Source organism: Bidens hawaiensis, unplaced genomic scaffold (genome assembly GCF_021521415.1).
Source record: "Bidens hawaiensis isolate Kalapana, Puna unplaced genomic scaffold, B.hawaiensis_p1.1 tig00041605_1, whole genome shotgun sequence".
Taxonomy (NCBI): Eukaryota; Viridiplantae; Streptophyta; class Magnoliopsida; order Asterales; family Asteraceae; genus Bidens; species Bidens hawaiensis.
In genome coordinates this window covers 140,553-159,585 of record NW_027505720.1, presented here as the reverse complement: position 1 = coordinate 159,585, position 19,033 = coordinate 140,553, and the positions used below count along the sequence as shown (strand labels likewise).

Sequence of the window (19,033 nt, the reverse complement as noted above, 5' to 3'; positions counted from 1 at the left end):
CCCGCCAATTTCGAGTAGGAAATTAGGGGGTGAGTCGGGTGACTCGGGTACAACAATTGCGGGGGTGATTGTTGGATCAATTGTTGTTTGGCCCAAGTGTAAGGCCCAACACAATAATTAGGTTTATTATATTTGGTAATGTCTTGGCTAACAAATTAGGGTTAGTCTATATAAACCGGGTAATGGTTAGACATTAGAGGGGTGAGTTTGGTGTAACCGAGTTAGAGTTCATCAAGAGTCAAACCGAGTTAGGGTTTGTAATCAGTTTTTAGAGTTATATTTTCTGATTAATAAACAAGGGTTGTTTGTTTAGTTTGTGTGTGTTTGATTATCGATACGGGACTTGAAATTGGTTACTAATATACCCTCAAAAACCATAATTGATCTCACATTAATCTTTACCCTACCGTGTTTATTCATATAAATAGCCATAACATAAGCACACATAGTATTGAATAGTTAAGGTAGTTTCGTTCCTTATACTAAGGTAAATGTCACACCCTCAAAATCCACTAACGGAGTTTTACCGTCAGAGGGTGTGAACTGGCAGGATCGGAATCATTAGTTATAACCAAACCAAAGAAAACGTTTAAATGAAAAATAAGTGCGGAAGCGTAAAACCTTAATTCAAAAGTTGCGTCACGCAGGACGACTTAAAACCAAATGTAAATGTTAAAATTAAGTTTGCAGAGTAAGATGTTTAACAATTAATGCATGCTCCTAAACCGCGCGCCCGCCTCGGCTACCTGAGAATAACATACTAAAAGGGGTCAACACGAGGTTGGTGAGTTCACAAGTTATATAAGATAAATCGTTTAGCGTTTGAGTTCAGCGTTTTCGTTAAGTGTTTTGCGTAACCACGTTACGGCGTTTAAAAGTTTTGCGTAACCACGTTACGGCGTTTAAATGTTTTGCGTAACCACGTTACGGCGTTTAAGTGTGTAACCACGTTACAGCGTTTAAGTGTGTAACCACGTTACAGCGTTTAAGTGTTACCAGATAATGTTATGTCAAATTATATATCGATAGGTAGCTAATCTATACAACAAGTATTACTAAGTGGTTCGAGACCGAAGCTGACTGTTTATCAAGTGCCCGTCACCAGGTCAACCCAGACCATGGTAAGTGTTAGCCAAAATTTACACCCTCTCAACCTCCAGTTGAGCTTAGCGTCGGGTGGGGTTTGTCAAACCCAGTAGTACTACCCAAAAGTGACTCGCTATTCCAAATATTAACCGGTCCGATGTGTGGGACTTCAAATGTTACGTATGCCGCTTAGCCTTTACAAGTGATATATAATTTATAACAAAATCTTAAATATGTGTTTATCTCAAAAATGCGTTTATCGGAGTATGTTATCTCCCCCAAGTGAAAAACGTTTGAAAACAGTTCAAAGAGCGGGGTAAGTGAACTCACTGTTTGCGAAGAATATTCCAAATTAGATCACCGAGTGATGCGCGTCGTAGAAAACTCTCTAGCGTTCTAAAATAACAAAGAGATTTTCTAAGTATCGGAACGTTTAACGAGTCTCTAGACTCGGCACATAATACCTATGCACGTATCATGTTTCGTGTTTCGTTTGTGAACCGTGTGTGATTTAAACAAGTACAATTGTGATACGATACACGAGTGAGCAATTACTTTCGTGTCATGTATTAATAACATACTTACAAGCAATTATTCCCGTAAGGGCATTTTGGTCAACAAACAAAGACTAACTAACCATTATTCCCCATAAGGGCAATTTGGTCAATTCATGGCAATCAAACTAGCAACTATTCCCCGCAAGGGTATTTTGGTCAAAATACAACAATTATATAAAAACTATCATATTTCATGCATTCCTACACAACTCAGCAGCTAGTTTCATTGTGACAGAATTTCTACTTGAAAGATTGTACTATTTCACCGATCATATCATCTCAATTAATTCACCAAAAATCACCACTGAAACATACATGTCTTAGGTTTCCAGAACATATTTTATATTATTTTTATTCCATATAGATTTCTCATAATGATCAAAACACTACAGTAAACTCATATCAGTCAGATTCATGCACAACAGAATGTTATTTGCAATTCCCGGTAAACGAAAAATCCAATAAATGCAAGACCACTTGGGTTTGGTTCCTAACTCAGTGAGTCAACTTCCAGAAGTGGAACCAACCCAATTGGCCTCGTAGTTCATGAGATATAGAATTTACAATATAACCTAACAGCAGGTCTAACAGCTCAGCTTTGCATCACGTTTTTGTAAAATCATAAAAGTATACTTCCACTTATCCAAAAATTACGAATTTATACTTTATAGAAACTAGACTCAACATAGTTTACTGCAGTACCCACAATCTCAATCAATTTTCACGTTTACACTTCGTTACAGTCAGTTAAACATCGTATATATATTCTGTCCAGAATCTGTTCACATCAAAACTCAACATCATAACAATCTATGAACTATCATGCATCCATATAACCCTCTAGACACCATAACTACTATCCATGCATATAAATCACACCATACATACAAGATTAGGGTTTGTGTTTTAATTCAAATCAAGAACAACAATCAATCATGTATCAATATCAATCTAGTTATCACTTTATCATCAAATCAATTCAAGAATCACATGAACAATATAACACCTAGAATCGGCCAGCTAGGGTTTGTTATTAACCCAACAAACATCAAATTCAATCAACAAGGATGTGAAGGATGATCAAATATACCTTCCTAGCACTTAGTTCTTGGATCAAAGACTTGAATTGATGGTGTATGTGGGTGTTCTTGTGGACGGCAGCCGTGGAGAAGGGAGGTGAGAGAGAGCCGATCGGAACTTGTAGGTTAGGGTTAGGATAATAATAATAGTTAGGGTTAAGTTAATAATATATTTATAGATATACAAGTTACATTCTAATCCCTCTACTTTCCAAGTGTTGTTTTTCTAGAACATTCTATCATACTTGCACAATAAGTTAACATGACCATAATATTATCACATAGCACATAATCCTAACACATAGTAATCACATAGTTCGTGTTTTGACGTTTGTCGTTTATTTATCAACTCGTTTGCGTTTCGGTGCAAATCCCGAAAGACTACTACACATGTAGTAAATGTTAAGCGTCATTTAAACCCTAGTTTAAATGTAATGAAGTATGCGTTATAGATTCAACGATCTTTAAAGTTTGAATTAACGGAGTTGAGTTAACGAGGTTAACCTGGAATTGACGATTGTCACATCATTCCCATGTTAAAGAATTTTCGTCCCGAAAATTTGAGTCAAGTCGTGATGAGAGTCTGAAAGAGTAAGAAGAAAAATTTCAGTTTGTCATATCATCCCCTAGTAAAAAGAAATTTCGTCCCGAAATTTAATTCATACCTTCGGTGATGTTTGACGGTTTGCCGGGTTTCGCGGTTTTCGGTGTTTGGTTAGCCCTTCAAAAAGGTGAGGATACTTTTTCATCATTTGATCCTCGCGTTCCCACGTGAACTCCGGTCCACGTCTCGAGTTCCAACGAACCTTAACGATTGGAATTTTGCTGTGTTTGAGTGTTTTGGTTTCCCAATCCAAAACTTCGACTGGTTCCTCAATGAACCGTAACTGTTCATCAACTTGCAGTTCCTCCAAAGGGACTACTTGGGTTTCATCAGATAGGCATTTCTTCAAATTTGATACGTGGAATACATCGTGTACGCCACTGAGTTCTGTTGGTAGGTCCAGTCGGTACGCCACCGGACCAATGCGCTCAGTTATCCGGTACGGACCAACATACCGTGGGTTGAGTTTGTTTCGCTTACCAAAGCGAACTACACCTTTCCAAGGTGAGACTTTGAGTAACACCCGATCGTTCACTTTAAATTCGAGAGGTTTTCGGCGCTTGTCGGCGTAACTCTTTTGGCGATCCCGTGCTGCTGCCATGCGATTTCGGATTTGAACAATCTTTTCCGAGGTTTCGAGTACCAGTTCTGGACCAGTGATTTGGCTGTCACCCACCTCTGCCCAGCAGAGTGGTGATCGACACTTCCGTCCGTACAGCGCTTCAAACGGCGCTGCCTTAATACTTGCGTGGTAGCTGTTATTATACGAAAACTCTACCAAGGGTAAGTGGGGTTCCCAACTTTTCCCGAAATCTAAAACGCATGCACGCAACATATCCTCCAGGGTCTGAATAGTCCGTTCACTTTGCCCATCCGTCTGAGGATGGTATGCTGTACTCATATCGAGACGTGTGCCCAGTGCGCTTTGCAGCGACTTCCAAAAGTGTGAGGTAAAACGAGAATCTCGATCGGAAATGATCGAGACAGGCACTCCGTGTCTAGACACCACTTCTTTCATGTATACTCGAGTCAGTCTTTCCATTTTGTCCGTTTCCTTAATCGCTAGGAAATGTGCCGATTTAGTCAACCGGTCAACGATCACCCAGATGGTATCGCATCCCGTCGGTGTCTTAGGCAAACCCGTAATAAAATCCATTGAGATGTGCTCCCATTTCCACATTGGGAGTTCCGGTTGTTGCAGTAGACCAGATGGTTTCTGGTATTCAATCTTGACTCTGGCACAAGTCAAGCATTTGCTCACGTAGGTGGCAATGTCGGCTTTCATGTTCGGCCACCAGTAAAGTGCCTTTAAATCATGATACATTTTATCTGAGCCAGGGTGGATAGAATATCGGGACTTGTGAGCTTCGTCCATCACTAGAGTTCTCAACTCTCCGTATCGTGGAACCCAAATCCGGTTCTCAAAATATCGGACCCCGTCCGATCTGGTTTCAAGTTGCTTGTTCATGCCCCGCATGAGTTCCGATGGAAGATTTTCATCTTTCAAAGCTTCCAGTTGCGCATCGCGAATCTGATCGGGTAAGCTGGCATGAATCGTAAGTTGCAATGCTCTTACTCGTCTGGGTTTATCTGTTTCTTTTCTGCTGAGGGCGTCGGCCACCACATTGGCCTTGCCCGGGTGGTACTTGATGGCACAATCATAATCTTTGAGCAGCTCGACCCAACGACGCTGTCGCATGTTCAGCTCCTTCTGATCGTAGATATGTTGGAGACTCTTGTGGTCGGTGTAAATGGTAAACTTGGTACCGTACAAGTAATGCCTCCATATCTTAAGAGCAAACACCACAGCTCCGAGTTCCAAATCATGGGTCGTGTAGTTCTTCTCGTGAACCCGTAGTTGTCTAGAGGCGTAGGCTATAACCTTCTCGAGTTGCATCAGCACACAACCGAGACCTTGTATAGATGCGTCACAGTGTACCTCAAAATTTTCTGTTCCCTCGGGGAGGGCTAAAATAGGGGCGCTACAAAGCTTGGTTTTCAACAGTTGGAAAGCGGATTCTTGCGCGTCACCCCAGTTGTACTTAGTGCCCTTGTGAGTCAAAGCGGTGAGGGGTTGAGCAATCTTTGAAAATCCCTCGATGAAACGCCGATAGTAGCCGGCCAGTCCTAGGAATTGTCGCACCTCAGTCGGAGTCTTAGGTGCTTCCCAGTTTTTGATGGCCTCTACCTTACCGGGATCGACATGGATACCATTCTCGTTGATCACATGTCCTAAAAAGTGAACCTCGCGAAGCCAAAATTCACATTTCGAGAGTTTAGCATACAGTTGTTCCTTCTTCAGCAGTTCCAGAATTATCCTTAAGTGCTCTTCGTGGTCAGTCTCGTTCTTGGAGTAGACGAGAATATCATCAATGAAAACAATCACGAACTTGTCGAGGTACGCCTTGCATACTCGATTCATGAGATCCATAAATACGGCTGGTGCGTTGGTTAGGCCAAAAGGCATAACCGAAAACTCGTAGTGACCATACCGTGTTCTGAAAGCCGTCTTTGAAATATCTTCTTCGCGCACTCTCAACTGGTGATAACCGGATCGTAGATCGATCTTCGAGTAGTAACTCGATCCCTGAAGCTGGTCAAATAAATCATCAATTCGGGGTAAAGGATAACGGTTCTTGACCGTCACCTTGTTCAATTCCCGGTAGTCGATGCACATTCGGAAAGTCCCGTCTTTCTTTCGAACAAACAAGACAGGGGCTCCCCATGGCGATGAGCTAGGTCGGATAAAACCTTTATCCAACAAATCTTGCAACTGGGTGGACAACTCCTGAAGTTCCGCCGGTGCGAGCCGATACGGGGCTCGTGCTATGGGTGCTGCACCGGGTGTCAACTCGATTTGGAATTCGACTTGACGAATAGGAGGGAGTCCGGGCAATTCCTCTGGGAAAACTTCCGGAAAGTCTCGCACAACCGGTATGTCTTCAATTCGTTTCTCCTCCGCGGGTTTCTCAACAATCTGCGCCAAAATTGCCGGATGACCCTTTCGTAGATACTTCTGTGCCTTCAAAAGGGTAATGACGCTGGTGGTCATGCCGCTTCTCTCGCCTCGGACCGAAATGATCTCGCCAGAAGGGGTGGTAATATGGACTATCTTATCATGGCATATAATCTCCGCTCGGTTCTCGGATAACCAGTCCATGCCGACAACGACATCGAAACTACTAAGCGTAAAAGGAATAAGGTCGATATCAAAGACATGACCTGACAGTTTCAACTTACATCCCGCAAGTATATGAGTTGTTACTACAGTTTTACCGTTAGCTAATTCGACAGGAGACTTAGCGTCTAACGGGGTTGGAGTAAGGTCTAAAAGTTGGCTAAAGGCTTTCGACACAAAACTCCTATCAGCTCCAGTGTCAAACAAAACAGAAGCAAAACAATCGTTTACAGGGAACTTACCAGACACCACATGCGGATCATTGCGGGCTTGACCCGATCCAATCACAAACGCTCTTCCTTTGCCATTGCCTCCACCATTACTGCCACTTCCATTACCCCCGTTATTGTCATTCTGTTTCAGCTTGGGGCAATCCTTCCGGAAATGACCTTCCTGCCCACATTCAAAGCATCCCTTAGTTGTCATCGGTGGCTTAGGAGCACCCTTTGCCGCAAGGTCTCCTCTACATTCTTTCGCTTGGTGACCTATCTTTCCGCATCTTTGACACTTGACACGGTCACACTGGCCAACATGATGAAAGTTGCACCTGTTGCACTTTGGATACTTCCCAGCATATCCGCTCGAAACCTGCCCGCTACCGTTGTTGTTGGAGTTGTTGTTGTTGTGATTCTGAGTGTTAAAGCTCCGGGTGAACTCGGGTTTACGGTAGTGTTGTTGCGGTGGGAGGTTCGAGGATGAAGATCTGGTGTTGTCGAACTTTCTCTTCCCGCTGTTCGGGTTGCTGTTGTTGTTACTGTTGCTGACGTGGTCATTACTCGGGTTGTCACGGGCTTTAACAGTCGAACCCCTCGGTGGTAACGCACCCTGGGTCACAGCCTGATCCGTCAGTTTGTGAGCTAAACGGATCGCTTGTTGGATCGTGGCTGGTCGGGAAGACGTCACCATGCCCTGAATTTGCGGTGCTAAACCATCAATGTACATTTCTATTCTCTTGCTCAGCGGATCCACCATCCGCGGACACATCACTGCCAACTCGTGCGAACGAGTAGTGTAGCTTTCAATCTCTGAACCCACCATTTTCAACGACCAAAACTCCGACTCTAACTTCGAAATTTCTTCCCTCGGACAGTACTCCTCTCGCATCATGTTTTTGAACTCCTCCCAGTTCATCGCGTTAGCCAGTTCCAATCCAAGAATTTGCACATCTGCACATCGTCTGGGGACACCTCTGAGTGTGCCTCTGGCTCAGCCGGTTCTTCCTCCGGTTCTCCTTCGGGTTCCTCCTCGGGATCTTCCTCGGGATCCTCCTCAGGCTCCTCTTCGGGATCTTCTTCAGGTTCGGCTGCGTTCTGAGTAAGTTGCATTTGTAAGACATCGCAACGCTCTCAAGCTATCTCGGTTCGGGTCCTTGCTACCTGGAGTTGCTCTTGCAAGTCTATCATCTCGGCTTGCATCTTCATCATAACCTTGGTTTGTTGCTCACTAGTCTCTTGCATTTCTTTCATTGCCGCTGCCATGCGGGCAATCTCCTCCTGAGTCTCGGTTCTATCTTTAAACAGTCTGGCAACATTTTCTCTAGTGTAGCGCATGTAACCCACATCACGCTCCAAACAAGAAACGACAGCTGCGAGAACTCGCTCTACAGGTTCGGTTATAGGTGGTAGAGTGTTAGGGTAAGCAGGGTGGTTCGGGTGAGGCAATGGGGGAACTTGTTCACGGTAGACCATACGTCTGATCATGTTGGGGTACCATTCCCAGCTAACGTTGTTGTCATACAAGCCTCCGGATAGGCGGTACCTCTTTGGTGCAGGAGCTTCGAGTTCCGGGACTACATGGGGTGGCGAGGCAGTAGGTAACTGCGGTTCCTTCCCGTGAGCATGCGTCATCGAATCGGATGATGATGAGGGTGGCGTCGACATTCCTACAGGTAAGCCGGGTATATGCGCGCGTATGAGTGAAGGAGATAAGGAAATAAGATTTCAAGACTACACAAACCTATGCAGTGCGTATCATTATAACTAATGGGTCTTCGCGGTTATAGTCTAGTATGCATGCAGTTTCTAGTTCGCTATAACCAATGGCTCTGATACCAATCTTTCACACCCTCAAAATCCACTAACGGAGTTTTACCGTCAGAGGGTGTGAACTGGCAGGATCGGAATCATTAGTTATAACCAAACCAAAGAAAACGTTTAAATGAAAAATAAGTGCGGAAGCGTAAAACCTTAATTCAAAAGTTGCGTCACGCAGGACGACTTAAAACCAAATGTAAATGTTAAAATTAAGTTTGCAGAGTAAGATGTTTAACAATTAATGCATGCTCCTAAACCGCGCGCCCGCCTCGGCTACCTGAGAATAACATACTAAAAGGGGTCAACACGAGGTTGGTGAGTTCACAAGTTATATAAGATAAATCGTTTAGCGTTTGAGTTCAGCGTTTTCGTTAAGTGTTTTGCGTAACCACGTTACGGCGTTTAAAAGTTTTGCGTAACCACGTTACGGCGTTTAAATGTTTTGCGTAACCACGTTACGGCGTTTAAGTGTGTAACCACGTTACAGCGTTTAAGTGTGTAACCACGTTACAGCGTTTAAGTGTTACCAGATAATGTTATGTCAAATTATATATCGATAGGTAGCTAATCTATACAACAAGTATTACTAAGTGGTTCGAGACCGAAGCTGACTGTTTATCAAGTGCCCGTCACCAGGTCAACCCAGACCATGGTAAGTGTTAGCCAAAATTTACACCCTCTCAACCTCCAGTTGAGCTTAGCGTCGGGTGGGGTTTGTCAAACCCAGTAGTACTACCCAAAAGTGACTCGCTATTCCAAATATTAACCGGTCCGATGTGTGGGACTTCAAATGTTACGTATGCCGCTTAGCCTTTACAAGTGATATATAATTTATAACAAAATCTTAAATATGTGTTTATCTCAAAAATGCGTTTATCGGAGTATGTTATCTCCCCCAAGTGAAAAACGTTTGAAAACAGTTCAAAGAGCGGGGTAAGTGAACTCACTGTTTGCGAAGAATATTCCAAATTAGATCACCGAGTGATGCGCGTCGTAGAAAACTCTCTAGCGTTCTAAAATAACAAAGAGATTTTCTAAGTATCGGAACGTTTAACGAGTCTCTAGACTCGGCACATAATACCTATGCACGTATCATGTTTCGTGTTTCGTTTGTGAACCGTGTGTGATTTAAACAAGTACAATTGTGATACGATACACGAGTGAGCAATTACTTTCGTGTCATGTATTAATAACATACTTACAAGCAATTATTCCTGTAAGGGCATTTTGGTCAACAAACAAAGACTAACTAACCATTATTCCCCATAAGGGCAATTTGGTCAATTCATGGCAATCAAACTAGCAACTATTCCCCGCAAGGGTATTTTGGTCAAAATACAACAATTATATAAAAACTATCATATTTCATGCATTCCTACACAACTCAGCAGCTAGTTTCATTGTGACAGAATTTCTACTTGAAAGATTGTACTATTTCACCGATCATATCATCTCAATTAATTCACCAAAAATCACCACTGAAACATACATGTCTTAGGTTTCCAGAACATATTTTATATTATTTTTATTCCATATAGATTTCTCATAATGATCAAAACACTACAGTAAACTCATATCAGTCAGATTCATGCACAACAGAATGTTATTTGCAATTCCCGGTAAACGAAAAATCCAATAAATGCAAGACCACTTGGGTTTGGTTCCTAACTCAGTGAGTCAACTTCCAGAAGTGGAACCAACCCAATTGGCCTCGTAGTTCATGAGATATAGAATTTACAATATAACCTAACAGCAGGTCTAACAGCTCAGCTTTGCATCACGTTTTTGTAAAATCATAAAAGTATACTTCCACTTATCCAAAAATTACGAATTTATACTTTATAGAAACTAGACTCAACCTAGTTTACTGCAGTACCCACAATCTCAATCAATTTTCACGTTTACACTTCGTTACAGTCAGTTAAACATCGTATATATATCCTGTCCAGAATCTGTTCACATCAAAACTCAACATCATAACAATCTATGAACTATCATGCATCCATATAACCCTCTAGACACCATAACTACTATCCATGCATATAAATCACACCATACATACAAGATTAGGGTTTGTGTTTTAATTCAAATCAAGAACAACAATCAATCATGTATCAATATCAATCTAGTTATCACTTTATCATCAAATCAATTCAAGAATCACATGAACAATATAACACCTAGAATCGGCCAGCTAGGGTTTGTTATTAACCCAACAAACATCAAATTCAATCAACAAGGATGTGAAGGATGATCAAATATACCTTCCTAGCACTTAGTTCTTGGATCAAAGACTTGAATTGATGGTGTATGTGGGTGTTCTTGTGGACGGCAGCCGTGGAGAAGGGAGGTGAGAGAGAGCCGATCGGAACTTGTAGGTTAGGGTTAGGATAATAATAATAGTTAGGGTTAAGTTAATAATATATTTATAGATATACAAGTTACATTCTAATCCCTCTACTTTCCAAGTGTTGTTTTTCTAGAACATTCTATCATACTTGCACAATAAGTTAACATGACCATAATATTATCACATAGCACATAATCCTAACACATAGTAATCACATAGTTCGTGTTTTGACGTTTGTCGTTTATTTATCAACTCGTTTGCGTTTCGGTGCAAATCCCGAAAGACTACTACACATGTAGTAAATGTTAAGCGTCATTTAAACCCTAGTTTAAATGTAATGAAGTATGCGTTATAGATTCAACGATCTTTAAAGTTTGAATTAACGGAGTTGAGTTAACGAGGTTAACCTGGAATTGACGATTGTCACAGTAAATAGCACCCATAAGACGAACATGTTGTATGGAAGCTGTAGGATGGAGAAGAGAAACTCATTAGCGTCCAGAAGGGGGGGGGGGGATCCACCCTGAGAGGGAGTCTATGAGCCCCACCACCGCCCGAGATGCTCTGGTGAAACAAGTGAATTTCAATTTCATATAAAGCAAATCTTTATGACTTTATCACAAGCTGGATCATAAGCCATGTTTTAAGGCAAATCATTTTTTATTTATAAAAAGTATTTAAACAATAACTATAAACCGAATCAAAATTAACCGATTCAGTTTAACTAAACTTGTAAACCTTCAATACACCCTTCTAGTACAAAAATACACATAAGCCATTATCTTAAAACACAAGTTACATATGTAATCCCTTTGAACCCAAAACATTTCTACTTCAAATGATGGATCTTTGATATTCAGTTACATAAACTTCTCTTAAACGAGAAATTACACGAACCAAACCAAACCAAACCCTCGGTTTGTATAAATTAATACCGACGATTAAAACCGTCGTATGAAAGCTCTAGCAGTCAAACTCCTCATTTGCATCAAACCCAGCCCTAAACAGCCGTTTGACCCAACGGGAGACCACCATTGATAATTATTATTCATTAGTTCAAACTTACCATTTAATTCGAAACACTCTCTCATAAGACTATAGACACATACCTTCATAATATATGCATTTACAAAAACTAATAAAAAGTCAAATACAGCATACACGGTCAAACAGCCTCGAATTCTATTTCTCCATGTCGGTTGCAGGGTTAAGGCTCTCGTTATACTCTGGCTGCAACAAACAAAAAAACAAAATAATGTTGTTAAATGCGTATAATAAATAAGAAAAGATTATACATACCGATGCTTGCATGTGTTCTTGCTTCATTTTCCTATACTCCTCTTGAGCTAGTTTTGATCTAAACATGGCTTGCACACGAACAACAGATCTCTCTACACGTTCTTCGGCTTGTTTTCGGCTCGCATGAAAAAACCCTTCTTCACCATTATCTTCTTGCTTTTCTTCTTTTTCGTCATTTTTATTATCCACTTGAAGACCTCGGAAACCTTTTCGTTTTAAACGCCAACGAAGAATCGCCTTTTCAACCACGCCTACAGACCATAGTATCTTTGTGTAATGTCTTCTAACTTGGTGACCTCGGAAAATCGTCTGTATTGAGTAAACTCAATAATATGTTACCAAATAATCCACATAATGCATTTAAGATACTATTGAGTAGCAATATATATGATAAAGGTGCATATTTACATGCAAATAAATTTATCAAATAGTGATTTAAAAAGGTTAAAAGAAGAGAAAGCTTACTTGAATTTTGATGGCGTGACGACGTTTATTCAAGAAATCTTTTCTTATTTTCCAAGTACGAAACCCGTATTGTATACGTGCTGCAGCGGCCATTTGTTTTCTTGTTTCATGGTTCCTAAAAGCATGTTGTATTTTCATAGCTGCTATAATACACCGTGCTTCATCTTCAGCATTAGAATATTCAATTTCTTTTGACCTAAGTTTAAAAGACTGTTCCCTGAACGCAGCCTGTATGCGGGCTGCAGCATCAGCAGCGGTTCTATAAGCAGCCAGGGTATCCTTCAAATTCTGTTCCTCCTCGCTGACTTGAGTCACCGACGTCTTAGAGGCAAAATCGTCATTTGTAGGGATTGTACTTTGCAACGAGCCGCTAACGTTCCCAGCTAAAGTCATGGCCTCAAAATGCGACACGAGTGCCTTTTCAGCAAGATAAGCAGCCAAACCCTCGTAACCACTCTTGGATGCCAGGTCAGCCGGGGTGCATCCACTCGAGTTTTCTGAAGTGGGGTCGGTTACTAGATTCGGGTTGGCCCCTGCTGATAGAAGAGACGCAACCATCCTTTGCCTGAATGAAGAAAATTTATTAATAAAGTTGGCAGATCAATAACATAATCTAAGGGATCATTTAAATGTTAATTATAGAATAATCAGCTTTTAATATTTCAATAAGGTGATTATTTGAAACTTATTAACTTATTGTCAATACCTACAATTCTACAAAAGTAAAAGTAATTATGTGAAATTTAAAATTACTTATTTACTTATTTTTTATCGCATTAGCATTGTTTATAATATGATTAAACAACATAAAGTTTTAGAACTATAATGTCATAAATGAATTCTAAAAAAAATTGTTCGCAAAGAATTTATAACAGCTACTAATATAGTTGATAGAAAACAAATTGTAATATTTTACAACACGATTTACTATAGTTCAATCAATCAATCATACCCAGTGGAGTCCCACCAATAGCAAAGCTATAAGTAGGGTCTGGGGAGGGTGGGATGTAGGCACATCGTACCTCTATCCAACGGGATAGAGAGGTGGCTACGATTTACTATAGTTGATTCTCTTATTTTGATTATGCACATCACATACACAGCTACAACTAGGGATTAGCCTGTAACCCACGTCTTTTAGCCATTATGAAGAGTAAACTGGTAAAAAAAAACACATCCAAACACCCCCGTATATCCAACAAAATAAACAAGTTTATCAAATGTACCTCCCGTGGTGTGCAGCCCAATGAAGTGCGGTCCATCCAAATTTGTCACGAAAATCCATCGATAGGCCAGACCAAGAATATGGGTAAATGGCCCAATTATAGTCCAAAATTGCACATAAATGAATTACACCTTGACCTTCATCATCACGGTCAACTAATTTACAACCCTCCAACACTCTTTCCAACAGCCATTCGAGTAATCTATTTTGCAAAGTGAGCTCAAACAAACTATTTTTAGCTCGTTGAAATGATATTCCTTTTTCCTTAACTGAACTCACCAAATAATCCCAACTATTAACAATATTTCGTGTTTTTTGCGTGAATATTATCGCTTCCTTTTGGATTTTCGGTGGTATTTTGCTAGATAAAATGTTTAGACTTTTAGAAGTAGAGAAAAGCAAATGTGCTAGCCTCATTTTCACTTGGAGTTCTTGCCAGTCGGGCTTTTCATCTAACACAGGTATTGAAGTATTTGTAGGCGGGGCCCGGAAGTCAAACGCCGTGAGTTGACTGATGGGTTTGTGACCATCAAGACTGAGAAAAAGATTCACGGTTCCTGGACTTTGTGGAGTAATTATACACTGAAACACGCCTGGTTGGATAACTTCTGCTGGCACACAAACGTCCCCACAAACACAAAATAGGTTTGAGTTTGCTAGATTCATATACTTTTCATGGAAAACACCAACCACTAAGATCTGCCAAAAAAATATTTATGTCAATATTAATCAATCTTTAAAGAGAAAATTTGTATAAAAAAAGTCACCATCAGGCAACCCTCTTTTTTCACCCCAGAAAAACCATCAAATATTTAAAACTTTGATTTAAATCAGAAATTTGGAAAGTTGGCTGCTTTAAATCATTTTTATTTATTTATTTTTGCATAAATTGAAAAAATATACTCATGTACTTTTACTTGTCTAGTTACAGTCATTGTACTTTCTTTTGTACATTTGAGTCATTAAAAAGGGTTTCTAGTAATGTCTGGATCATTATATGGTATTTTAGTGATTACTAGAATGTGACAAAATCTTATACAACTCCACATAATGAGCCAAATGGTACAAAGAGCCCACATGATGAACCAAACGGTACAAAAATGCATCTTTTAATGACTCAGATGTAACAAGAAAAATGTACAATGACCAGAAAAGAAAGTACATTGGCAATTTATGCAATAAAATAAAATAAAATAAATAAATAAAATTCTATTATTTCTAGTTAAAAAGGTTGGTTATCAAGAATAGAAATTTGTCCAAACTTAATTACTTTTTTTATGTAATTAGCCCATAGTAAACATAGATAAAAGTAAATGAAAAATAGTACCTTTGTTTCTTCAGTTGAAAGAGCCCATGAAGGCGAGACTGCAGTTATGTTGAAAATCTGGGATTCATGGTGATCACCATTAACTGTTCCAAGTGACGGTTGACCAAGAAACAGCTGATCGGGAGTCAAAAACGGGTCATCAATTGATCCAGGAGAATCAGCTATAATATAATTCATCCATCTTCCAAAACTTTCCTGAGCTGGCAATCCATCTTTTCGCAACGTGTCTAAAACACCGAGCCCGACACTTGCAACTTGAGGATCATTAATCCCTATTTTTTGAAGGTCAAAGTTGTGGTTAATGGAATTAACTTCTCTATATACATTATCTACTGATCCATTTAACCCGTACTGGTTAGGTTGATCAAAATGTGAAACACTTTCTGCATAGGATAGATTAGCACATGTGAATAATATGATCATTGTCTTTCGAAAAGAAAATTTGAAAATAAAAAACTACCTCCTGATATAATCAACTTGTTGGAATCATTTGGAATCCCGAGCTCGTCCCAATCAAGTGTGTTGATTTCATGAATTTTCGTCTCGTGATTTACTACTGTTGCATTGGACTCTGTTGAATCACAAAAATAGTAAAAAAAAAGAAAAAGGAAAGCATTTAGCCTCTATCGTTAAGGATTTAGTGATTTACACATTTGATGACTATATATATACATATATATATAGGCAGAGGTTCATTACAAAAGACTAAATATAGCGAGAACACAAAGAACAGACCTAAATCGTTTAACTTTTTCTATCAATGGTTCATATCTTAAAGCTTTTACTTCTTGCATACAAATGTATATGCTATCTACATAAAAACCATTAAATTAATTTGTTCATGTGTTATGATTTTCATTTTTAAACATTTACCTACACGTGTACGTCATGCCTAAAAAAATAACCTACACATGATTTACACATGTGTAGGTTCTATAAATAATCGAATTTTGCTTATATATATTTTTGGAATAAAAAAAAAAGATAAATAGAGATTGAGTTTCAACCATTTTCTTGTATTTTAAATTTTGTAAATTGAAAAAATGAATGATATATTTTTTTCTTGCAAAAAACTGTCTTCTGCATAGAACTCCTCCCTTTATATATATATATATATATGCAGATTTTATAGAAGGAGTGAATAAAAATCCTGGAATAAGTATTCACTAGAAACTGATATTCACCATTGCACTCTTAACTTTTTTGTGGTTTTATGTATAATAATTAAACTTTCTTAATATAACCCGATAAACATACCCACCAGTAAAGTACACCTGATCAACCCCGTCAACTTCTTCAGACAGATTAGATGACGCACTCGGGTCTGAACTCGAATGAGAATCGACAACCATCCTGGGAGAACCTTGTAACTGCATGATACGTTAAGCATACCCGTAAGATACATAATATATGCGTATGAACGTATACGTGTGTGTGTGTGTATTCACAGTCTTATATTTGCTTGACATGTTTGTTCATATTGCAAGAATAATATAATATAATCTCCATACCAACCTCTTGAGTGTCACGATAATGAACAAGTACAATATGTTCCAGTTTTCTGTAACATAATCACGTCAAACAATGATTAGAATCATAAATACAAGTAAAAGAAACACTCTTCAGTTGTTACATACTTATCAAGAAGCCAGTAACATCTACGAACGAAGGTTGTCCTGTCTTCACCATGTGCATAATATACATGAATTCTTTCGTTGTTACCAACCTGTATCAGCAACATATTAAAGTAAATGGTTAGAATATATACAAAAAAGATCAAAATTTTGACTAAGTATAAAAATTCACCTTCAAGTGTTCATGAGCTTCTTTTACAGTTTTCCCATCTTTTTTCTTTTTCCAGTTGTGGCCATCCTTCCGAAAGTTTCTGAGCATCTTCCGGTCAAAAAGAACAATTGTGCCACCTGCATTGTAGAAAAAAAAGTATGATGACAATAATATGAAATATGATAAGAATAGTAATAGTAAATATGAAACTAGATATTAGATGTGCATTTTCTAAACTTACTTGGTGGCAAATTAACCGGCTTCACACTGATGCTGAAATGCTTGTGGTTACAAAGTACTGCATGAATCTCATTTGGCCTTAGCCATCTTGTTTTTGCTTCCTCCATCATGCTACGCATATCCAAATCTGTTAATTAAGACAAAATAAATTAAATTTGTATTTGCTATTGGCGGGATATACTGAGTACGATGACGATGACGATATCATAATTAGGGTTCCGAAATTCAAGTAACGATTACAAGGGACAAAAGAGCAATTGTTGAATCATAACTTTGGGAAAGGGTGCATGATCGCTAACAGAATATAATCTAAAATTTTTATTATGAACTTAAATTCATTCACTTAACATTTCATTGTTTTGAATTGATTTTATACAGCATGCCATTGTTCTATATAGGCAAAATTATTCATCAAGAAAGACTATCAATTACACATAATAACAATGAGTCAATCTATGGCAACCGACATTATTTCATTAAACTGGACACGAAGAGTTAATCAAACCACATTTTTGTTCATGTCCGTTCGTTTAAAAAATGAACATGTTTGTGTTTGCTTATGTCCGTTCGTTAAAAATCAAAACTGACAGTTAATGAACATGAATGAACAAACATAAATGAGCATATATGAACAAAAGTAAACGAACCGAAACAAACATGAATTAACAAGAATGAATACACTTAAATGAACATAAACAAACAAACATGAAACAAATATAACCTTAAAGGTTAACATATTACATGTTTAATGCCTTAGTGGGTTAACATATTACATATTTAACTATCAGAAATATTATAAAATTACATAGTTAATGAGTTAACAAATGTAAATAAACGAACATAAATGAAGATATATGAACGAACAATAAATAACGTAAATGAACGAACGAAATATGTGTTAATGTCCGTTCATTTGATAAAATGAACAAAAAGTTTTGTTCATTTTAGTTCGATTATTAAATAAACGAGCTTCCTGCCGAACGGTTCACGAACAACGCTCGATTCGTTTACAGGCCTACTTGCCATTTTTTCCTTTAACTAGTTTATTCTAGAAAACAAAATGAAAAATGAAAAACAACAATATAGTTTTGTTGTATTAGATTTCAAATACAAAAAACAATTCCATTTTAGTTAAACTTTTATCCCTAATCAATCAAACCACCTTTCTTCCGGTCAAAAACAACAATAAGTTCAACACCACATAAACAAATTAACTTCAAAATCAAACAAACAAATAGTGAAAAAGTCAAAGCATACCTTCCATAGTTTTAAACCCATGAATCTCCGAGCCAACAAACACCACTGGTTCCATCTCAAGATCAAAACCCAGATCAAAAAGCACTCAACTTTACTCAAATTGATTCAAATCAACAACAAACCCAGATCAAAATTATGCTTAATTTCAACTGGGTATCAGTTAATTAAGCTCGATCGATCACTAAGATTGACTTTGGTACAGGATCGTTGAAGATAATAAGACTGAGATTGAATTGAATGAATTATTATTATTATTATTATTATTATTATTATTATTATTATTATTTTGTGCGCATATATAGAAAAGAATGGTGAGTGAATTATAAATATCAGAATGGACTAGAAAATAATAATAATAATAATAATAATAATAATAATAATAATAATAATAATAATAATAGGTTTTGGTGGTTTTTTTTAAATGGGAAAATCATATAAAACACGGCTCTTCTTTATACTTTCCAAAAGTATGTGATTATAATATTTTTGGGTGATGTTAGAGACACCCAAAAAAATTAAAACACCCACCCACTACGTGGCTTAACGAC

General features: G+C 38.4%; 1 protein-coding gene across 1 annotated transcript; it reads right to left on the bottom strand.

The window, feature by feature from the left end:
• Positions 1-11,695: 11,695 nt before the first annotated feature.
• On the bottom strand, positions 11,696-18,737 carry LOC143614954 (calmodulin-binding transcription activator 6-like). Its single transcript, XM_077088236.1, has 12 exons — positions 18,486-18,737; positions 17,230-17,355; positions 17,010-17,125; positions 16,841-16,929; positions 16,719-16,764; positions 16,465-16,573; positions 15,664-15,774; positions 15,204-15,586; positions 13,878-14,575; positions 12,652-13,216; positions 12,187-12,495; positions 11,696-12,117 (listed from the first exon to the last, which is right to left on the bottom strand). Exons 1-12 carry the CDS (start codon positions 18,538-18,540, stop codon positions 12,070-12,072), a joined length of 2,655 nt encoding a protein of 884 aa, XP_076944351.1. The 5' UTR covers positions 18,541-18,737; the 3' UTR covers positions 11,696-12,069.
• Positions 18,738-19,033: the final 296 nt, after the last annotated feature.